Source organism: Thamnophis sirtalis, unplaced genomic scaffold, assembly GCF_051295495.1.
Source record: "Thamnophis sirtalis isolate CommonGarterSnake01/CBP01778 unplaced genomic scaffold, rThaSir2_p1.2 scaffold_13, whole genome shotgun sequence".
NCBI classification, from domain to species: Eukaryota; Metazoa; Chordata; class Lepidosauria; order Squamata; family Natricidae; genus Thamnophis; species Thamnophis sirtalis.
The window spans coordinates 20363950-20388479 of NW_028261393.1; the positions used below are offsets into that span (position 1 = coordinate 20363950).

Genomic DNA, 24530 nt, shown 5'->3' on the forward strand with positions numbered 1-24530 from the left:
GGAGAGGGAGGATGAGGGAGGGAGGGAGAGAAAGGATGAGGGAGGGAGGGAGAGAAAGAGAATGAGGGATAAGGAGGGAGTGAGAGTGAGAGAAGAGTAAGGAGGGAAGGGAGGGGAAGAAAAAGAGAGAATGAGGGAGAGGGAGGGAAAGAAGGAGGATGAGGGATAGGGAGGGAAGGAAGGAGAGGGAGAGAAGAGTAGGGAGGGAGTGGAGGGAGCTGAGCATGCCAAAAGGAGCATTCATTTTGCACATTCCTGGTCACTTTCATTTGGCTAAGTTGGGAGCAAGAAAGGAAATAATTTAGGAAGGAGGCTCAGCAAGGTTGGAGAACACATGTGTGTCTGCTTGGATCTGCCCTGTTTTGTAACTGAGTTCATGCCGTGCAATCCAATGCAATCCAATCCATCTTTATCCCTATCATAGAGGAGCCTTAGGGCCTGCGGTCCATTTTGCCTGATGCTGACTAGTCATATATCGCTCTGGAAACAAACATCGCTTGATTGTAAGAACTCAGCCAATCACATTTAGAGCAGTTCCGGTTTCAGATTCACTTTACCAACCATATTACTGACTTAACAACTACAGTGATTCACTTTACAACTGTGGCAGGAAAGGTTGCAAAATGGGTCAAAGCTCACTTAACTATCTCACTTAGCAACAGAAATTTTGGCTCAATTGTGGTCGTAAGTCAAGGACTACCCCTCCTCCCCTATTATCTATCTATCTATCTATCTATCTATCTATCTATCTATCTATCTATCTATCGTCTATCTCATCTTTTTATTTATTCTATCTCATCTATCTATCTATCTATCTATCTATCATCTATCTATCTATCTACCATCTTTCTATCTATCATTTATCATCTATCTATCTATCTATCTATCTATCTATCTATCTATCTATCTATCATCTATCATCTATCATCTATCATCTATCATCTATCTATCTATCTATCTATCTATCTATCTATCTATCTATCTATCTATCTATCTCATCTATCATCTATCCATCTGTATCGTCTGTCTGTCTGTCTGTCTATCTGTCTGTCTGTCTGTCATCTATCTTTATAGCATCTCAGTTCCCATCCTCTCATCTGGACAGACAACAAAAATCCCAAAATGAAATATAGCACAGAGCGATTGACTCATTAATTAAAGGTTCTACCCAACCAAATTATTGCAGTTAGCTAATACGGACTCATAATCCATCATGATTAACAAGGCTACGCTTTAATTAAGCCAGTGGAAGGTTTACAAAGTGATGAACAAAGCTTTGAATTTCCAAGAACTCTACAGCAGTCTGAATAGTTGACTATCCAGGAGAAGAAAGAGGTGGGGTGGGGTGGGGTGTGGAGGGAAGAAAAGTGCCTTTAAACTCTGTTGGCATCAGAGGTTACCACATTATCACCCGGGTGACACACACGACATACTTAGCTGGGTCAGCTACAACTCAAATGAACCAGTAAAGTAGGGGAAACACCTGGATAATTTGGTTTGGGGTTTATGGCCATTCAGGCTGTTTTGTGGTGGCCCCTGATTTGCCTGACCCAAATCAAACCAGGCCATTTCTGGTTTTGTGGGCCATTGGCATTTTTTGTGGCTGCCCTTATGGTACTAGAACAAGCCACTAGTTCCTCCCCATCAACAAATGAGACCACTGAAAACCCGTCCTCCAAGTTTCACAGGTGGTGTGCACTTCACAAAGATGAAGGAGAGTCACATTCGTCAGGTGCGGCTCCACAAATGAGTCAGAAGAGATCCAATTTTGCAGAGTTTAGTTGAAACCGGCCCCACGCTTCTCCAGCACTTTGTTGACAAGCAGCCCTTCTGCGGTGAATCAGTGCCCTACTGAATGTTTTGTAACAAATAAGTCAGTAGGTAAATGGGTTTATGGAGATAACCACAAGTTGTAATGTGCGCAGAAGGAATGTTCTAACAAAGCCAACAAACCAGCAGAAAGAAATCCTTGGTCTTCGGTGCCAGGACATCCTTAAATCTATTTTGCTTTCCCGAGTTTAGAAAAAGTCGTCCTCCAGTTATCCATAATGCCAAAAAATAAAATAAAAATGGACTGGATACATCTTATTTATTTATTCTGTGTTTTTATATCTTTATGTTTTTTCTATGTTCTAATATGTGAATAAACCCACCGTCCTGGGCCCAACGTTTGGGAAGCCAGGCTCTGCCTGTCATAAGTCAGGGCAAAGGTGAGTGATGGAGGAGTAACACCTCCTTAAAAAAACCTTGGTCCAGCTGGCCCAGCTGGGAGCACCTCGTAAAAGCCCCTTTCCAGGGTTACAGGAGAAGACGGTCAACGGTTTTGAAGGTGGAAGAGGGCTCTAAGCCCCAACGGCAGATAAAGCAGCTGAACCATCTTCTAGGAGAATGGAAACTCTAATTACAAGTCTCCACTGCCTTGTGGCTATATCCATTACTGGAAAAGGCTTCTGGAGTCAACCTCGAGGCAAAATCTGGAGCCGGAGTCCCAGAAGCAGTTCATGACCACATTCTGGTAACTCCTGCGATGCAGCTGGAACCAATCATATCAGCTCTGCCGTTCCATTGGACTATTTCAGTGACGTAGAGAGTTGGGGGATTGCTGCTTGGGTAACAGACTATCCTCCATATTAATCTACCCAGGTCTCATGCTTTGGAGAGGACACTCCAGCTTTGACCTCTTCCCAGAGCACAATACCATAGTCTTTAGAGACTGATGGATGCCAATGCAATATATGAATACATTGGCTTGCTGGGAGCTCAAGGATGTTGGGTGAAACAAAGCACCTTGGCTGACTTCTAAGCCACAGTTTGTGACTTAACCAGCAAAATGGATCCAGTCAAATCGAGTCAATTCAATGCGTGGTGGTGGTGGGAACTGGTAGGTTTTCATGAATGAATGGATCGTGACATTTAGGTGTAGCATCCTTCGGCAGAGATCATTGAAAAAAGCAACAGGGCTGCAAAAATACTTAGCTTGAGTCAGGTAGAAATTCTCCTTAAAAATCTCCCCTCCTGGAAAGAATAAAACCTGAGAAAGATCCAGAGGGCTGCAACCATGGAACAGATGCTCTGCTCTTCATTTAGGTGCTGTAAAAAAGCAAGAGTGCCCATTGTGTATTTGTGGCCCCCAACTTCATTTTTCTGACTGCAGATATCTGTGCTCATAATCAACACGCACAATGAAAAATCAGAGGGGAATTTGCTTGAGCTACAAAAGAATCCTTCCTTCCTTCCTTCCTTCCTCCCCCCCTTCTCTCCTTTCTTTGTCTCTCTTTTGATTCTTTCTTTGTCTCCCTTTTGCTTCTCTCTCTCTCGCCTCTTTTTTTCTTTCTTTCTTCTTTCTGTCTTTCTCTTTTGCTTTGCTTTTCTCCCTCTCTCTCTTTTCTTTCTATTTTTGTCTTACTTTCTCTCTCTTGCTTCTTTCTTTTGTTCTTTCTTTCTTTCTACTTTTTTCTCTTTCTTTCTGTCTTTCTTTCTGTCTTTCTTATAAAAATTATTACTAAAAAAAGGCTTTTCAGTTCTTGCAACCAGGTACCAGGGCTGCAAAATCCAGAAGCATCTCAAGTGCCACAGCAGCTGATAGAAAACCCTGCTTCGTGACTGCCACCTAGTGGTTCTTTGCTCATTTGCCACCTGGCTTGGCCAGCTTACTTGTTATGGCTCCTTGGGAAAACACACTCCTGTCGTGGCTGACCTAAGCCAGCCACAGTGTTCACAAGCCTCTAAATCACCTTGAGGCTTGTGTGCCTCAAAATACTGCAAGGATTATTTGGGTCAGAGGCTCTGGTGGATAGAGCTGACTTGACAAGTTTCATCCAAGTTCAGGTTTTGCAACACTTAGCGTTAATCCTCAGTGGCACGGGGACAGAATGTTACGCGTATTTTTCAGACTATAAGACACGCCAGTATATAAGACGCAGCAAGATTTCGAAGTGGTAAGTAAGAAAAAAAGTTTTGTCCTCCCCGGCCCGCAGGAGCACTCAGCAGCCTTCAGCAGGGCTGGGGGAAGGCAAATACGCCTCCATTTTTTGCAAAAAACAGGTGAAAAACGAGCCATTTTTTGCAAAAATGGAGGTGTTTTTGCCTTCCCCTAGCCTTGCTGAAGCCTGTAGAGTGCTGTTGGGCGAAGGCAAAAATACCTCCATTGCTGTATTCGGTGTATAAGACGCACCAACATTTCCACACTGTTTTAAGGGGAGAAAAAGGTGTGTTTTATACTCCAGAAAATACGGTAATTTAAACCAGGGGTGAGCTGCTACGGGTTCGCCCAGGTTCGGAAGAACCCGTAGCTATCGTTATGGCCAGTTCGAAGAACCTCCAAATTCTACCCAGCCCTGCCCGCCCCTCCCATCCTGCTCCTCCCCTCCCAGGAGTCTCCATGCAGCCAGTTTAGGATGCAGGTAAGTGCAGGGCAGGCACCAAGGCTCGGGAAGGGGGGGAAATGGGCTTGCTGGAATTTCCGGCCATTTCTGGCCTCCAGAGGGTCTCCAGAGCCCGGAGTAGGCAATTTACACCCTCCCAGAGACTCAAGGAAAGTTTCCAGAGCCTAGGGAAGGTGAAAACATCCTATCCCCATCCCCGTCCCCCCCGTGGTGCAGGAGATCGACTGGGCCACGCCCACCCAGCAACCAGGCAAAGAACCCCATTGCTGAAATTTTTGAAGCCCACCCGTGGTTTGAACCCCCACCACACTGCCCCCCCTTCCTTCTTACAGCACCTGGTATAGGGTTTTTTTGAGGGGGGGATGTCTTTTGCTGTTTTGGGTCTGCTGATGACAGCACACCAATGAAAGAGGGAAAAGCAAAACGAATAAAAAGTTGGGGAGTGCATTTGCATTGTTACAGTTTCCTGCTTTGACTGATATTCTAGCCATCGGATCATTTAATACGCCCAATTGTATTCTGAATGGGATCCCTGGGTTTTGATACAGGGGCTTCCTCCCCACTCCCTCATTAAGTCCCTTTTCCTATGCTTTTCTTGAAAAAGGAAATGCCTTGATCAGTCTTTTAACAATGCTTGAAGTTTGATGGCCTTCTCCAGCCCTTTGGTGCTGCAAAAGATTTATACGATCTGAAGAGAAATCAGAGTATATGTTTGTATATGTGGTAAAGGAGAAGTTGAAGATACCTCACATGTTCTATTACACTGTGAGCTAGACAGAGTTTGTAGGTCTGCACATATTCTCCCCTTATTAGAGAGATTGCCAGAGAGGGCAGACCATTTTTATCTAGGCTTTTTCCTCCAGGACACAAACCCGGCTACCACGCATGCAGTGGCAAAATTCTGTGTTGCTGCAATGTCCACAAGAAAAAAATTGGTTACCGAAGTATAGTTGTCATCTTGTGCCAATTATTGGGACATACAGTATCGCTAACAATTTCTGGACCATTGTATGTACTCCCATACTTACTCCCAGGGAAAACAAGGGAGTGACCCAAACAATTTGAGAACATGTATGCTATTATCCACTTTTAACGTCAATACTTTTTAATTATATTTTAATGTCAGTACTTTTTAACATATTGTAAAAAGTAATGTGTATTGCTGGTCTTTGACCGTAATAAAGATTTATACCTGTACCTTTGGTGCTGCTGTTACTTTGCTTTAAGGATCAGCACACATCATTCCAGAGAACTTTCGCAAGGCAAACGAATTGCAAAAACTTCTTGCATCTTTATCGGCAGATGGCACGCAGAGTTCTTCATGCCTCCACAGGATATGGGTTTTTAATTTTTTTCAAAAATCAATACGGCAGCCAGAAGCGTGCCTTTGAAGCTCCGCCCACTTTGATGGGTGTCCAGAAGAGGCGGAGCTTCAATCAAACCTCTTGCTTTTGTTTTTTTAACCTGCAGGTGCCCCGCCTTCCCATTTTCTCTCCCAACAATCCTGGAAGAGAGATTCAGCGAAGATCAAAATTCATCAAGAAGTGTTGTAACTGAGGGATGGGAAAAAGACTGTGAAATACTGTTCAATGTGGCTAGTCCTCATCGGCACTGAAGTTACAAAGGCACTGAGAAAAACTTGTGACTTACAACCAGAACTCACATTTATGCCTGTTACAGCCTCCCCACAATCATCGGATCAAAATTCAGGTGCTTTGGCAACCAGCCTATTTCTGTTAGAAGAAATGTCCATCTGGGTCAGTTCCAAGCCAGGAGAAAAACACTGGAAACACAGAGGCTGATTGGAAAGATGGTTTATTGATGAAGCAGAACCACATGGAGTTGAGAGTGAGGGGTTTTTATACCTTCTCTTGGGCTTTGAACTTGAGCTTCCTGTTGCTGTGCAAGAACATGTATTCTATTGGCTGTTGTCAGACTCCCATGGGGCCATGTAGGGCTCGTGTTTGTCTGAGCTAGTTTGGTTGAAGTTTGCTGGGTGATGCAATGTCGCCAGTGATTGTGCCTTGTGGTGAGCTCTGCTGCTAGATGGGTTAATCCTATTGTGTCCTGGAGGTTCACGTCTTAATCCCATCACCCTGGAGCTGGAGGTCTTTTGTCTTGTAGATAGGCTGGCCCAGTCTTTCTTAATGGGCACCAAATATCTGCTGGGGGCAGGGAGCTGCTCTCTGTCTTAAAAACATGTTTCTTCTTTTATCATCCAGGGAAATATAATATTCTGCCTTTTTAATATTTCTTAAAATATTTCATTCTTCTGGGAGGGAGTGGCTCCCCCATATTTCTACGATGATTGCAGCCATTTGGGAGCCCATAATTGTCATTTGGGATCTTCCCCGTTGACTTCTGGCAAGCAAAGTGAGCCCGGGAGGCTGGGTTCCACTAACGGCTGCAGTGATTCACTCAACAACCATGACAAAAAATATATATTGTAAAATCGGGTGCGATTCACTTAAGAACCGCCTTGATTAGTCATGGAAATTCTGTTGCCAATTGTTGTAAGTCCAGGACTCCCTTCATTTAGTGACCGTTCAAAGTTACAACCACACTGGAAAAAAGTGACTCATGACTGTGTTTCACAGTTACAACCACTGCAGCTTTCCGAGGATCCAAATCCAGACAGTTGGCAATTAACTCATACTTATGACGGTTGCAGTATCCTGCGTGGCTCACCTGATCCCCTTTGGCTTCCCCTTCAGACTAGCAAAGGCAATGGGGAAACCTGACTCGCTCAACAACCGTGTTGCCAGCTTAACAATTTCAAAGATTCACTTAACAACTGTGGCAAGAAAGGGTCATAAAATGGAGCAAAACTCACTTTGCAAATATCTCACTTAGCAATATAAGTTTGGGGCTCAACTGTTGTCTTAAGCCAAGGACTACTTGTATATAAGTGTGCAGTGAGGGGCTACGTCCTCAAAGGAGAAGAAGGTTGCATTTGGAGAAGGTTGTACCAGGAGAACTTCTGCCTTCCATCTCCACCTGACTTGTGCCTCCGAGCCTGATCTCCTGCAACTGGTCCAGACTTGTCTCTCTGAACGCCTTCGTGCTCTGGTGTCGTAGTGATCTGGAGGAGGATGAAAGATATTCCCATGGCGGAGATCTTAACTGCAAAAGCCCAAATGGAGCATCAAGGGCATTTCCTTTCCTTTGAGTAGCCCCTACTGGGAAAGGCTTGGTGAGGCAAGAAAGCTGGGTGCTGAGTGCGGGAGAAGCAGTTTAAAGTCTGCTTTAAGAGCTATGTTGGCGCAGTGGTTAGAGTGCAGCACTGCAGGCTACTTCTGCTGACTGCCGGCTAACTGCAAATTAGCAGTTCGATTCTCACCAGGCTCAAGGTTGACTCAGCCTTCCATCCTCCCAAGGTCGGTAAAATGAGGACCCAGATTGTTGGGGGCAATAGGTGACTCTTAGAGAGGGCTATAAAAAGCACTGTGAATCAGTATATGACTAAGTGTTTTTGCTTTAGTGATAGTATGATAGATAGATAGATGATAGATGATAGATAGATAGATAGATAGATAGATAGATAGATAGATAGATAGATAGATAGATAGATAGATAGATAGATAGATAGATAGATAGATAGAGATAGATAGGCAGGCAGGCAGGCAGGCAGGCAGGCAATAGCAATAGCAATAGCAATAGCAATAGCAGTTAGACTTATATACCGCTTCATAGGGCTTTCAGCCCTCTCTAAGCGGTTTACAGAGTCAGCATATTGCCCCCAACAACAATCCGGGTCCTCATTTTACCCACCTCGGAAGGATGGAAGGCTGAGTCAACCCTGAGCCGGTGAGATTTGAACAGCCGAACTGCTGAACTGCAGTCAGCTGAAGTAGCCTGCAGTGCTGCACTCTAACCACTGCGCCACCTCGGCGCAGGCAGGCAGGCAGGCAGGCAGGCAGACAAATAGGAGTCCTGGTGGCACAGTGGTTAGAATACAGTATTGCAAGCTAACTCTGCTGACTGCCGGCTGCCAGCAGGTCGGCAGTTCGAATGTCACCGGCTCATGGTTGACTTGGCTTTCCATCCTTCAAGGTTAGTAAACTGATGACCGCTTAGAGAGGGCTGTAAAGCACTGTGAAGCGGTATACAAGTCTAAGTGCTATTCCTAAAGTCATCTCCTGCTGAGTGGCCATGCCAGACTTGCAAGGAGAAGAGGCACCTTGGAGTCAATTGTGGTCATAAATCAAGGACTATCTGTGGATATTTAGACTCCACATATCTGGCTGCCTTCAGAGGTTTTGGAACTGTAACACCCCAGAATTCGATCAGAATATTCAGACACATCAAATTCCACATTCCAGAATCTGTATCCTAATTAGCCACTATGGGAGCTGGGATCCCCAGCATCACGCAAGGGGATAGCAGGGTGGAGAAGGCTGTAAAGCTCTCTCCTGTTTAGCAAGAAGGAAGTTGCATCAGGACCAGGGGGAAAAAACCATTATCAGAGCAAAAATATGGTATGGCTGATAATGTTACTTAGGTAATTAAATGTCTGCAGCAAAACAACCAAGCTCAGAGAACAAGCCACAGTTCATGCCTGGACATCTGGACATCTTCAAGTTACTTCCCTTCGACTGATTAGATCGCACAGATTGGGCCTCCTCCGGATTCCATCTGCCAGTCAATGTCGACTGGCGACTACACGGAGGAGAGCCTTTTCTGTTGCAGCTCCGACCCTGTGGAACGATCTCCCCGTTGAGATTCGTACCCTCACCACCATCCAGACCTTCCGCACGGCCCTTAAGACCTGGCTCTCCCAGCAGGCCTGGGGATAAGCTTTTAAATTACCCGCCCGAGTGTTGACTGTTGAATGCAAGTTGGTGTTTTATTATCTATCTTGTTTACTCACTGTTTGTCTTGTATTATTGCACCCCCTTCCCGTGATTGTAAGCCGCCCTGAGTCCCCTCAGGGAGAAGGGCGGCCTATAAATCGTAATAAATGTCTGAAAATGTCTGAAATGCCTGAGCTACAAATGTTCTCTTTTGTAAGTCTCCCTGTTTTTAACAAAGTTGAAAATAAATCTCACAACACTCACTAGCCCAGTGTTTCTCAACCTTGGCAACTTGAAGATGTCCGGACTTCAACTCCCAGAATTCCCCAGCCAGCATTTGCTGGCTGGGGGATTCTGGGAGTTGAAGTCTGGACATCTTCAAGTTGCCAAGGTTGAGAAACACTGCACTAGCCAGAAGGAACAATGGTTTGCATGCAGTGGTGGGATCCAGGCAGTTTAATAACCAGCTCGGTGATGGTGTGTTTTGTGTGCGCAGTTTTAACAAAACTTACCGTATTTTTCAGACTATAAGACGCACCAAGATTTCAAAGAGGTAAGTAAGAAAAAAAAGTTTTTGCCTTCCCTCAGCCCCCAGCAGCCCCCTGCAGGCTTCAGCAGGGCTGAGGAAAGGCAAAAAAGCCTCCGGTTTTGTGAAAAACAGCCCATTTTTTTTTTTGCAAAAATGGGATTCTGGGGCGGGGCTTCTTTGGGGGACGAAGGTACATCTTATACTGCAAAAAATACGGTACCTTCCACATTACTTCTTGGGGAGTAATACAGCTGAGGCGTGGCAATCCATTCCGCTGCGCTAATCAGCTGAGAGGATATACTATAGGTAAGTGTTCTGTCCCCCCTTCACGGCTCGTTAACAAATGGCAGGCAAACAAACTTAAAAGGAACTTTCTTTATCAGTTCTCGGCTCAGACTGGCTTCGAGCCCAAAAATAACATAAATACAGTCTCTGACCAGATAACGGAATGAAAACAAATCTTTCTTACGGCAACACACGTTGAACAAAACGAAAGCAAAACACTTCTTCCAAAGTCTCTAAGAATCAGGGTTACAGAAATCAAAGCACTTCTCCAAGTGTATCTTCTTGAATCAGGGTTACAGGAAACACAAAGCACTTATCCAAGTGTATCTTACATAAACCACGACTGATGATCAAGCAATGTTGTACGAACCAAGGAACGCACGAAGGAACGTTGACTCCTGCCACTAGGGTGTGGCAGCATCCGTCCTTTTATTTCCAAAACCCCATTAACGAGCCCCAGCTGCATCGTTAATCGTGCATTCTGAAAAGACTCACAGAAGACGTCTGCTGAGTCACAACAGGTAAGTAAAACACAAGGGAGGGAGAGTGGGCCCACCTGATTGTCAGAGCGAACCGGTTCACTCTCAGCTGATCATCAGAGCTACCGGTTCACCCAAATCGATCCGAATCCGCTGAATCTCACCCTGTTTGCATGGGTTCAGATCCAGACAGGTTTTGATTCAATGGGCCGCATGTGGGATTTTGAGAATGTGTGGTTACTACGGGCCTAGAGCAGAAGTTGAAAATGTTGCCCATCGTCCCTGTTTCAGGATACACATTAATGCATGTTATATTACATGTATTTCTTCCACGTGGGCTACGGGGGAGCAGGAAGTTTCCGAAGCATTCGTGTCAGTAAACATGACACAGTTAAGGCTCTATCAAACCGATACTATTTGGCTAGTCTGATAGACTTTATCAATCTAGCAAAACTACTCAAGGCAGTGTAACAAGCTTAGGTTTTAACCCTCCTGTACTATGTTTGAAAGCTGCTTGGAGTTTTATACAGTCATTTCAATTGCAAATCAATGTTTTAGAAGAGAAACAGAAAAGAAGAAGCCAGTCACAGTGCTTTGATCCAAAAGTCTGCATCGATAGTATCTCCATATATGGGTAATGAATTTTGCATCATTTCTCTAGAACAGAAACTGGGAGGCTGTGCTCTGTCTGAGTCGAGAATGTAAAAATAACCTAGAATGTAAAAATAGGTCTGATTCCTTGTACACATTTTAAGTGGTCGTCTGTGAATTCATTAGCAGAGATCCCCATCTGGAGCTCTGTAGAGCAGGGGTGTCCAAACTTGGGAACTTTAAGACTTGTGGACTTCAACTCCTTCTGGGAGTTGAAGTCCACAAGTCTTAAAATTCCCAAGCTTGGACATCCCTGCTGCAGAGCAATGTTTCTGAATGTGAGAGATCTGGACTTCAACTCCCAGAATTCTTCAGCCAGCTTCGCTTTTCATCCAAGAAGCTTCTTCAGCTCTGACTGGATGGTGGGGAATGGGAGATCCAGTCAGAGCTGAAGAAGCTTCTTGGATGAGAAGCGAAACGTCTTCAAAGAAAAACAAGAAACTCCAGTTGCCTCTTGAAAAAGCACCTTTGGGACAACCATGACCTGGATGACTGAGAATCTCCATAGGCATTTAACTTCAAGAAAGATGTTCATGGCTCTGTTGTGTTGGGTGTGTAACAGTACATTCTTTCTGTTTGTGTCGGAAACATTGGTAGCCTTTGAACAAGATCTGAGTGGTACCTCTGTTATCGTGACCCGTCAAAAGCGCGGACAGCAAAAGCGCGATCGACAAAATCGCGCCTTTGACGTCATCACAGCGCGACGAAAAAGATCGAAAAATTCAAATAAAAATTAATAAAAATTAAATTAAAGCAAGCCGATTCACATAAAGGTAAGGGTTAGGGTTAGGGTTAGGGTTAGGGTTAGGTTAAGGGTTAGGGTTAGCTTTAGAGCGTTAGCGTTAGGGTTAGGTTAAGGGTTAGCGTTAGGTTTTTCGTTACTTTAACGGTTAGGTTTAGGGTTAGGTTTAGGGTTAGGTTAAGAGTTAGGTTTAGGGTTAGGTTTAGGGTTAGGTTTGGGGGGCTTAGGGTAAGGTTTTCGCTTTATTTTTACATTTTTCGAACTTTTTCGTCGCGCTGTGATGATGTCACAGCGCGCTTTTGTCGAGCGCGATTTTGTCCTACGCGCTTTTGTGGTGGAACCCTCTGTTATACACACTATTGTATGAATCTTTGAACCAGTGGTGGGATTCAATTTATTTTACTACTGGTTCTGTGGGCATGGCATGGCTTGGTGGGCGTGGCAGGGGAAGGATACTGCAAAATCCCCATTTACTCCCAATCAGCTAGGACTCGGGAGGCAGAGAATAGATGGGGCGGGGCCAGCCAGAGGTGGTATTTGCTGGTTCTCCGAACTACTCAAAATTTCTGCTACCAGATCTCCAGAACTGGTCAGAACCTGCTGAATTCCACCTCTGCTTTGAACCCCATTCAGGATGCAATTTTATTCAACCAGATTGAAAGAAAAGCCCTCAGCTCTAGCCTTAGCCTCCAGGGCCAGTCCAATGGAGCCAAGCCAGGCAGGGGGATAAAAAGCAGTAGAAGAGGAAGTCACGTTGACATTAAAACTCAGGCATATGATGAGGCCTAATTATTTCTTGCCTGGGAAAATCTGCTGCTTCCTTTTGAAAAGAGATCTGCCTTTTATAATAAATGTGATAGGAATGATAATATCTTCTCATGCAAAAAAATAATAAAAATCATGGTATTTTTGCCATGTGGCCAACCCGGAGGAAGAGAACTCTTCAACACATGTAACTTCTTAAAAGGATCAGAAAGCAGCTGATGAGGTTAGGGCCCCAGGAGCAAACATTAATCCGAGCAGACAATAACAGGGTGGATTGAAACAGCACTGGGAGATGCCAAGATTTCAATCTGTCTTCTGCAAGTAAAAGATGGAAAGTGGATGCTTACGAAACCTAGAATTTAGGAGTCGCTGCGGATTTTACTCCGCTAGTCGTTGCCAGAACATGACCACTGAAGTAAAGACAAGGACAGAGAAAGCTCGAACAGCATTCTTCAAAATGAAAAAAAAATTCTCCTGCAGTCACGACATAAGCCTACGACTTAAAATCAAGCTTGTCAGATGCTACATCTTTTCCATCCTGCTCTACGGAGTAGAGAGTTGGTCCCTGACAGAAAAACACTTGAAGAGACTAGAAGCATATGAAATGTGGATTTGCAGGCGGCTGTTACGTATAAGCTGGGTTGACAAAATCAGAAATGAGGAGGTGATAAGCCATCTGGAAAAGCCAAGGGAAATTATCAAGACCATTAAAAAGCAAAAGTTAGAATATTTTGGACATGTGATGCAACACCTGGAAAAATGCAGCATCCTTCACTTAATCCTCCAAGGGCAGGGGTCTCCAACTTCGGCAATTTTAAGACTTCTGGACTTCAACTCCCAGAATTCCTCAGCCAGCAAAGCTTTACTAAAGCTGGCTGAGGAATTATGGGAGTTGAAGTCCACAAGTCTTAAAGTTGCCAAGGTTGGAGACCCCTGCTCCAGGGAAAGATTGAAAGCAAAGAAGGTCCAGGCAGAAGAAGAACATCATGACTTCAAAATCTAAGAGATTGGTTTGGATAGAACTCAGCAGCACTTTGTGGTGCAGCTGTTGATAAAAATAGGATCGCCAAGTTAGGTAGAAGAAGTTGTTGCCGACTATAAGGGGCAGTGTTCATCTCCATTTCAAGGCCATTGAGGCAGTGTTGTCCAAAGATATTTCCATGGTCATGTGGCCAACATGATTTCATGGAGTATTGGTTCCTTCCCACCCAAGTAGATAAATAGGTACCCAAGTAGTACCAAGTAGTACCTATTTATCTACTCGCATTAAGCATGCTTTCAAACAACTGGATTGGCAGGAACTGGGATTCATCCCATCCCAATTGGGTCTTGAACCCAGGTTGCCGGCTTTCCAGTCAACATACCCAGCATCTTAACAGCTGAGCCATCACGCTGCCCTCTGTCATCAGTAGATGAAATAAACTAACTAAATAATAATAATAATAATAATAATAATAATAATAATAATAATAATAATAATAATAATTTATTAGTAGTATTATTGTATTATTAATACAGTATTATTAATAGTATTATTGTTTAGCTTTGTTATATGCTGCCTGGAATTGCTTATTCGGGGATATGGAGAGCTACGTAAATTATGCAAAATAAACCAACTTTTATTTTCCCTGATTAACATCCTCACACAGAAACATCCTTTACTACTGATCCTGGTCAGTTTTATTCCCACTCTTCTTCGGCTAAGTTAAACCACTACTAAATCCCACTTAATCTTAAATACACCAGCTTTCTAACCCTGGGTGTTCTCCTAGCCTATGGGCCTAAACCTCACCACCCAGCCAGCAAGTCATTGCTAAGAATTCTGGGAGCTGAAGTCTACACATCTGAGAAATTTCTTGGGTTGGGAAATATTAAGATGATTTGAGCAGTAGAGATTATTGTGCCAGCTAAGAACAGGATGGACTTGTGCCTTATTTAATTTATGCATACAATTTTATATAGTTACTCGTAGCCTCGACTTAGATCAGCTCAGATTACCGTACCACAAGTAATGCACACGCCAGAAATATATAAAATACTGTAGATAATACTAATACTAAAAACAATAAGGTGATGCCCGGGGTTTAATGAAGGTGGCTCTAGCACTGAGCTCGTGTCCTCTTCACAATTGTAACACCCATGTTAAGGGAGATAGTGAAGGAAGGCAGTGACATCTACAGGACAAAAGCTTTAAAGCTTTAACATCCATTGCATTGTCTGATACATTATGTTGCTCCAAGACGTATCTCTGGGTTGCCTGTATGCAGGGGTGGGCTTCAAAAATGTTAATAACGGGTTCTCTGCCCAATTGCCGGGTGGGTGTGGCCATGGTGGGCGTGGCCTAGAGGGCCTCATGCACCACAGGGGGAGGAGGAGGCCATTTTTGTCCTCCCTGGGCTCCGGAGGCTTTCCTCGAGCCTCCAAAAGGGTAAAAACAGCCTCTTCCCGGCTCCCATTTCCGGAACTTCCGGGAGGCCCGTTTTTCACCCTCCCAGAGCCTCTGTGCGGTCCTTGTACTTACCTGGCATCCCAAACGGGCCACATAGAGACTCCTGGGAGCGGATGGTTGGGCAGGGCCAGCCAGGGGTGAGATTTGCGGGTTCGCCAAACTGGGCAGATCTTTAGCTAGAGGATCGCCCAAACCTGTGCGAACCTGCAGCAGCTCTGTGTGATCTGACTCAAACATTAACTTCAGAAAATAGATGCCCCATTGGATGGCTGATAGCGACAACCGTTGATTTATGATCTTGTTCATACAAGTTATTATCAAGTGATTTGAAACCACATTAAATAGAATAATTGGGATTCATGCATAGCAAACAGACTCTGTGTAGCCGTTTCTCGGTGTCTGTGGTTAGCTTCTGCATTTATATATAACTCATTGGTCTATATTCTTCCAACTAGTTCTCACAAGTATTAATTATTTTATAGATATTGGGGAATCAAGAAAATTTCCTTCTCAATTAAATTGGGGACAGGCTAGACCTGCAGAGAGATAGATAGCCATTTTTAAGCCAACTGATATAAGGAAAATCCCCACATACACAAACAAACATGTTGGAAACTGTATTCATTCTCACCAATCTAAGCATCGCTCAAGAAAACAACCAAAAGCATCATTAAGTGAAAAATATATTTTATTTTTTAAAACAATAGCTGCCAGCAGTTTGCCACTATATCTCTAAAAGATATTCCAGAAAAGTGAAAAGCAGCATCTTACAATATGTCATATGGATTACCAAGTATCTCTCAAAAGCCAAATAAATATCTTGCCCACCCTATGAAGTTTAAAATGTTATTGGATAATAATATTTTCAGATATAGTCAGAAGATAGAAAAATTGGCTTTTAACTAGGAAACTGGCTTCATAAGAGATAAATCTTCCTCCTTTAGTCATAGTTGAAAGAAACAAGGTATTAGAGTTCAGCATTAACATTTGATTTAGCACTGTGAGCAAATATACATATAATCGAAGTCAGATTTTAAGAGAAAGGCATAATCTGTGTATAAAGCTAATTTTAACTTTTACATGGCCCCCCAGTACATATATAACTGTTTACATGTAGCATCAAGGAATAAAACATTAATTTTTAAAAAGGCATCGCAACAGCTCAATTCCTTGGGTGACCCATTTGCAATATTCCATATTTCTTCCCAATTTATTTTGATCAATGTCTACCACATAACCAGAACACATAGAAACAAACTGATTTAAGCTCACACAGAAACACTGAGATCAAGGGAATGTGTTAGTACATACTGATTTCTGTCTAAATTTTTTTAAAATGAAATATTGCAAGGTCTTCCCAACTTCAGCAAGGAAATTCAGCATGTTCCTGTTACAAAAAAATTCTATTCGCTGAACTGACAAACAACATTTTTCTTGGAAAGCACAACTTGCGTATGTTTTTATCGCAACTTTAGTGACGTTTGACTATATCAGCAGTACTTTCTCAGCCAGCAAAATATTGCTGTCATGTTCAAGACAACAGTTCTCAGCTAGTAAGTAGTTCAGGGATGGTTTTAGGTGAGGGTCCTATGTACAATTCTGTTGTGAAGATAAAAGGGGGGGGGAGGAATACCCCTTAAAAATGGCTAAAAAATTGCAAGATTGGCTTTCCTGCTCGAAATACTGTTAAGTCTTAAGGTGAATTGCTCAACAACCCATAAAAGTTTAGACAGGAACAACAAAATCTTGTGAAATTTGGCAGCTCTTTTGACATATGTAGTTTATTTTCAAGAAAAAATGTGGACATCACAAACAAGTCCACTGTGAAATTCCTTGCACACTAACCTTTGCTGAAAACTCCTAGATTTGACTTCTGGGAAAACTGTATTTTCATGAGTTGGAAGCACAAAGGTTTGCATAATTTCCAAAGCTTTGTGCCTCGTCGGTTACATCTATGATCATTCCCCGTGATGTGATCAAAATGCAGATGCTTGAGAACTGGTTCATGTTTAGGACCGTTGCTGGGTCCCAAGATCATGCGATCCCCTTTTGTGACCTTCTGATGAGCCAAGATCAATGGGGAAGACAGATTCACTTTGCCCCCGGGTTACTAACATCTACTGCAATGATTCACTTCACTGTGGCAAGGTCGTAAAAATGAGGCAAAACTCAACAAATGTCTCACTCAACAACAGAAATGTTGGACTCAATTGGGGTCATAAGTCGAGGCCTACCTGCATTCCAGAATTAATGACAATTGGGCAATTCTCTGAACTCCAGTCCTAGAGTTTTCATGCTGGACTCCCACCTCACCTCACATTAAACAATCTTTAACTCAGGGGTGTCCAAACTTGGTAACTTTAAGACATGTGGACTGGGGAATTCTGGGAGTTGAAGTCCACAAGTCTTAAAGTTACCAAGTTTGGACACCCCTGCCTTAACAGATTCATCACAGCCCTTGGAGTAGCAGCCCAGTTAAGCCTGGGTCCCCTCAACTCATCTCAGACACAGCCGCTTATCTGAAAAACTAAACAAGTCTTCTATTATATTTAAATGGATCTCCTTTCTCTGGTCTATTTTCCACTCCACCTCACGACTCTCTCAATTTATTCAGGAAAAAAAGAGCGCTTCGGTCTATGCGGCCCATCGCTCAAATCCTCACAATGTGCACCCTGTTCTTCAGGTGATGTAGCTACACACAGCAGATACATCACCATTTGTGTGAGTTGCTGTACTTCGGTTTATCAAATCAGGCAAGAACAAGCCTTGGCTTCAGGGGTGGGTTCTGGCTGTGCTCCTGCCGGTTCTCTCAGGGACGCACCCTGCGCGCTTGATGCATGCATGCGCAGTACTTAAAAAATTCTTCTGCGCATTCGCAGAAGCCAAAAACAAGATGGCGGTGCCTTTGGCGCCACTGAGGGAACCAGTTTGGAGCATGGCAGGCCTGGGTTGATGCCAGTTCCAGGCTGCCAATTTACTGCCGGTTTGGCCGAGCCGGTCCAAACCAGTGGGAACCCACCTCTGCCTGGCTTGCACCAACAGCTTGGGGAAGGGTTCCACAAATACCTCAGTTCAGGCTGAGGAAAACATTCCTGACCCGTTCAGGGATAGCAGAAAATGGAGGGAAAAGAGGCTACTGGCATCACTGGGCAGCGGGATTCTCTTCTGGTCTACAAGTTCATTGAAACATATTTGGTCCTAAGCAGGAGTGGGTTCCTGCCAGTTCTAAGCTCTTCTATAGAAGAAGTTCCACAAATCTACAATGCCGTTTAGAACCGGTTCCAGCTCCCTCCCCCCGCCCGCCCGCACATCATCAAGATGAAGAGTGAGAGAAGGAATTCTGGGAGTTGAAGTCCACAAGTCTTAAAGCTGTCAAGTTTGAACATCCCTGGGGTTTTTTTCTAAAGGGTTAGGGGTGCAAGGGTCTTGTAACTTGACAGCTTTAAGACTTGCATGCTTCAAATGAGTTTCTGAGCCAACATTTGGTTGCTAAGCAAGAGCGTTGTTAAGTGAGTTTCACCACATTTTACAAGTTGGCCATGTCCACCCAGTCACATGGCCGGCAGGCCACTCCCACAAAGCAGGCCACACCCACAGAAGAGGTTGTATTTGAAACCCACCACTCGTCCTAAGAGACATTTCATGCCACTGAATTTTCAATTTGCCAAGGAAGTTAAACTAGATTATTCCTTCTGCATTTGCCATCATTGCCACTTAAGAACCCAGGCCAGATTATATCGTCTTTGTTGTCTTTTTTTTTTTCTGGCAGTCTCTGAAATTTAAGTGGAAGTTTTAAAAATGGTAGCTCTTTTCCTTTAGGATGTCTACCACACTGTACGATTATTGGAGGGGGTTGGTGAGTTTGTGAGCTTATTAGCCCCAATCAAGTTTTGGCAATACTGGATATTTTAGGAGGAGTCAGGGGACCCAGCCATATAGTAAAACATATAATGCACATAAATCTATAAAGCTATTTGTGACTAAATCTTTTCATTTATATAAAAAATGGTCGGTGATATGATAAGATTTGATGCCGGGGGAGAGGGGGAATCTTTGAAAAATATCTTATTGTCAAGTGCCTCACACAAAAATTTCTGTTTCTCTTCTATGTGCCCAAGTTAAACAAAATAATTTAAAATGCTTTCCTCTATTTCCTATGATAAATCATAATAAATTCAGTGGAGCTTGTGCTCTGCAAATTGGTCAGCAAAAACTTAAAATGAAAGATGCTCCCTTGAAAACAAGAAGATTACAGGGTTAAAGGTTTACACATCAATGTAAAAATTATACCATTTTTTTTTAAAAAAAACCAAACAAATCCCACATAAGCAAGATGGTTTTGAAGCTTATTATTCATAGGAGTTAAAACAAACGGAAAAGACATTCCGCGCCTCAAGCAGTGGCCTTTTAAAAGGAAGAAAATCAAATTTATTAGGCTTTTGGTCTTTTGAAATTGAATTACAACATTGTTCCTCAATGCTGTTATAAGTGGAAAAAAACACAACTGACCTTTTGATATATTGTGATTGTGGCATGAAAAATAATCCATCAGGTAAAGAGGCAAGGAGCTACTCTCTTTCTTTCTCTTATTTTTCTAACTTTTGTTTTTCCTATATTTTATATGTTATAGTAGTGCTTAATAACATTTATGGGGGGAAAAGAACAGAGTAGGAGACAGATAAATCCCAATGTAAGACCTTAATAAAAGAGCGGAAAAGGCACTTGGCTTGCTTCACAGGAAGAATTACAGTGAGGGAACAATGCAGGTTGTCTAGTTAAGGCAAATAAGCTGATGTTTAAACAACACTTGCCTGAAAATTACAAATAAAACAGTAGAATTTAGCAAGATTCTGACCTTAGCAAAAAAAAAACAGATGCACCTCAGCCATTAAGTTACTCTATTTTGGTGGAGACCTGCAAAGATGATGCTCAAGGAAGTCAAGATGGACATGACAATCAAACAGTCAAAGTCTTACCCCATGTTAGTTTGCATCAGAATGCATTGTGGTTTGAATCACAGGCTTGTGGCCTCTACCTTGATTTTTCTGATCCTTTGTCCTAAAGACACCCCTATGTACTTCTAACCAGCATAGCTTTGACTCAGGGGTGAAATGCTACCTATTCGGGCCAGTTCACCGGTAGTAAAAGATGCTTAACAAAGTAAAAAAAATGTTATGATGATCAGCTGTGCTGCGTGATGGTAGGAACTTTTTTTAAACTTTTTTTTTAAGCATTTGGGGTCCGTTTTTATTCCCATGAGGCTTCCCTGAGGCCTGCTAGGCCAAAAACGGGGGGTGGAATGGGTGCTGCAAGGAAGGAAGGAAGGAAGGAAGGAAGGAAGGAAGGAAGGAAGGAAGGAAGGAAGGAAGGAAGGAAGGAAGGAAGGAAGGAAGGAAGGAAGGAAGGAAGGAGGAGGAAGAACCACAAACCTGGCACTAGATGTAGCCTCAGAGGATAACTTGAAAGAGCACAGCAAACTAGAGTTGGAAGGAACATGGAGGTCATCTAGTCCAACCCCCTGCTCCAGCAGGACATGGAAGCCATCTTTTACCTTTTGTACTTCATTCTACTGTGGGAAAATGGGAGGGGGGATTATACTGTGTGTGGGTGCTCTGTAGCCATAACAACATTCTTCCTCAGAAAGTCAAGGTCATCTGGCCCTTCAGCTGCGATGAGGTGACTGGGAGGCATCTCCCATTGGGACGGTGCCTGATTGGGCCATGTGACGGACATGTGGGTGCTGGGCAAGGGCTTGGATTTTGACTTGGGTGGGGAAAACCTGGAAGTTTTCAGATTTGGGTTCTCCCAGATGTGCCAATATGATATCTCTAATAAAATGGAACTTTGAGGAAGCTCAAGCCTCGGAGTCTTCTTTCGTTGGGGGTGTTACTTGGAACCCTGACATTGTCAATATGAACCGGCTCTAGGACTAACCTGAATCCAGAACCCACTTATTAGGTCCATAGGTTGAGTGCTCCATAACCCTGGACCACTGAAGTTTGGGAAGGGGGGTGGGAGAGGCAGAGATTCCACAATGGCTTCACTGCCCTCTTTAATGGCTGCATTTGCCCATTTTACAGGAGGCAAAACAAATAAGCCGTGTTAATATAAATTTGCATTTCACAAAAGGGAGAAAGACAAATGACAATACCTGGCCTGCCCAGTGTAGCACTTGAATGAACTGCAAGATACATGCAAAGTTAATGGCTATCTTAAAAGACAAAAATCAAAAACAGAGAGAGCAGTCTGTTAAAAAGAGCTTTTGCTTATACATGTGCAACGCCACTTTTTTTCCCTTCAAGCGAGTCTTTTAGCTACGTCGCTGTAGGCGATTTCAATCTCTTTCTCTCCAGGACAAGTGTTGGTGAATTCATCACGGCTGTAGGCGTTCTTCAGGTATCTCCAGACGCCCGTCAGGGACTTGGGAATATCAAAGTTGCGATACTTTTTGGCCACAATCTAGGAGCAAAGAAAGAACTGGGTCTCAATAAAGTGTTTGGGAGAAACTGGAGGCCTAAATCAGGGGTGTCAAACTCGATTTCATTGAGGGTTGCATCAGGGTTTTGTTTGACCTTGGGGGGGCGGGGTGGGATGGGCATAGCCAGGATGAACGTAGCCAGCTCAACATCATTTGTGTCGGGAGCACCTGTGGTGGCCTGAGCACTCTGCCAGCAAAAATAGGCTCCCAAGCTCCGTTTTCAGCTACAACAGCCTCCTGCAACTCTCTGTCATCAAAAATGGAGCTCCTGGGCTCTGTTTTTGCTGACAGGGGCACCATGGGCCGGTCCTTCACTGTTTCCAGAGCAGCCCCCCAGTCCAAATCTAAGTACCCCATGGGATGGATCTGGCCCCCGGGCCTTAAGTTTGACACTCCTGGTCTAAATGGAGCTTCTCTGAGAACCACCAACGCAGCATTTAATTCACTGGATTTCCTGCAGAAAGCCTCCAAATAACCCACCGATGCACACTTTAGCAACTTTAAGATGTGTGAACTTCAACGCCCAGAAATTCCCCAGCCAGGGAACCTAAAGTTACTAAGTTTGAAAAAAAATGCTGATTTAAATAAATATGAGGCTAACTGCTTCTGGAACCTCTTTTAACTTTCAAGTGATTCAGTGTTCATCCAGAAAATTCTAACTTAGCCGTAACACAAGGGTTTCAGAAAAAACAACCAGTTTGAACTGGTTATCAATTTCATGGATTTAGCGGAAACTCTAGCATGAAATCCCAAGGGCGTTTCTCAAAAGGAAACTGGACTTCCTTGGTGATTTTCCTTGAAAACTTTCTCTTTCTCATCCCAGAAGGTTCTTCATTTCAGAACTGAAGAAGCCTCTAGGAGGAGAAGGAAAACAACCAAGAAAGCTGTCTTTTGCCTCAACCATGACTTGGATGATTGAAAACCTCGACAGACATTTAAGCTAGCGTTAAATCGGCATGTAGGCTTGTTTCAGTTCTCGGGTCAAATTCCACCTTACTTTGACGATGTGCAGCTTGGGTAACAAGTTGCAGTCTGCTAGTGTCATCTCATTCCCATCCAGAAATTTGCGCGTAGAGGCAAGGATGTCTTCCATGCTGTTCTCGTCAATCTCATCAGGGAGGGGACTGATTAAGTACTCATCCAGCTTCTGTAGAGTTTTCAAAAGACCCCTCTCTAAGGCTGTAGGAAGAAAGGCAACGGGGAAAGGGGAAAACAATAGTGAAGAATTTTAGGGCATCCCTCTGACATCTCTCTAAAACAGTGTTTTAAGCTTTAAGAGGTGTGGACTTCAACTCTCAAAATTCCCCAGCTGGTAAGGTAGCCAATGGATGGAGTAGTAGCCTTCTGGGAAGAGTTCAGAGTAATTTTAATGACGTCTACTGCCTTCTACCCTGTTTCCTCAAAAATAAGACCTGCCAGATGATAAGCCCAATCAGGCTTTGGAGCGCATGCGCTAAAATAAGCCCTCCCTCCAAAATAAGCCCTTCCCTAAAATATTTAACTGGATGCACAGCCAGTCCCCGCCATTTCCTGGGGAGTGGAAAGTGGGAAACATGCCCCACACGCCCTACATGCGCCTGCCATCCACGCGGAATGGCCTCACGGAAGCCACTCCCACAAACCCCAGCTCCCGCGCTCCTTCTTTTAGTGGCGGCCACAAAAAGAGCAACAGGCCCAGCAGCACCAGGGCTGGCAAGAGTGTGCCAGAAACAGAGACAGAACTTCCGGCCCTTTCTGGATCAGCTGATCCCCGGGCTGAGATTAAGGGGCCATCTGCACTTCACAAATAATAAGACCTCCCTGAAAATAAGGCCAAGCGCTTATTTTGGAGGTGAAAAGAAAATAAGACTCTGTCTTATTTTCAGGAAAACACGGTACCACTGCTGTTTACAAGTAGTCCTCGACTTACAACCGTTCATTTAGTGGCCATTCGAAATTACAACTGTACTGAAAAAAAGTGACTTATTACTAGTTTTCACACTTATGACCACTGTAGCAACCCCGTGGTCATGTGATTTACATTTGGATGCTTGACCACGGATTCATATTTATGACGGTTGCAGTCTCCTATAATAATGTGATCCCCTTTTGTAACCTACCAACAAGCCCGATTCACTTAACAGCTGTGTTACTAATTTAACAACTGCAGCGATTCACTTAACAAAATGTAGTGAGAAAAGTTGTAAAATGTGGCAAAACTCACTTAACAAATTTATCACTTCACGACATAAATATTGGGCTCAATTGTGGTCATAAGTTGAGGACTACCTGTATTGGGCTGTTTCTTCTGACATTTATTTCAATTATCACTTTTGGTATTTTGGTTTACTTTCATTCATTCATTGGATTTTCATGCCGCTCATCTCACTAAAACAGGTAGTCGACTTACAACAGTTCCTTTAGTGACCTTTTGGAGTTACAACAGCACTGAAAAAAGTGACTTGTGACAGTTTTTTCACATGATTCTTGCCCACGGTCGCAAGTTCAAAATTCAGACTCTTGGCAACTGATTCATTGCAAAGTAATCATGCGATCCCCTTTTGCACGCTTCTGTCAACCGAAATCAATGGAGAAGCCAGATTCACTTTACAACTGTGTTACTAACTTATCAAACTGCAGTGATTCACTTAACAACTGTGGCAAGAAAGGCCATAAAAGGTGAGTCTGTTTAGTCCAGTTGCTTGTGAGTCATTCCCCCCCCCCTCCAAATCTCCATCACTGCTCTGGCTTGGTTCCTTCAGAACACCACCAGAGGGCGATCTTCTTCAACCCAACTTGGCTTCTTGCAGAAACCTGGGCTAAAAACAGAGGTTCCTTCTCTCCTTTCAAATAAAAATGAAAGATCTGGAGACTTGTTTAGGTAAGCCTGCAGTTACAGAACTAAAGTGTCTCCAAGAATTCCCAGTTGCCACACTCGCTTTTTCGATTTTTGTTTGGATAAGTTTTGGGGAGCAGAGCACACTTTGTTGATTCT

General features: G+C 43.6%; 1 protein-coding gene across 1 annotated transcript in view; it reads right to left on the bottom strand.

Moving 5' to 3' along the window:
* Positions 1-21374: 21374 nt before the first annotated feature.
* CLIC4 (CLIC family member 4) overlaps positions 21375-24530 on the bottom strand; it is a 67544-nt gene continuing 64388 nt past the window's right edge. Inside the window, exons 5-6 of the mRNA XM_087728102.1 lie at positions 22554-22735; positions 21375-21537 (exon numbers count right to left, since the gene is read on the bottom strand). Coding sequence (XP_087584228.1) covers positions 21376-21537; positions 22554-22735 — 344 coding nt within the window. The 3' untranslated portion in view covers position 21375. The remainder of the gene's footprint in view (positions 21538-22553; positions 22736-24530) is intronic.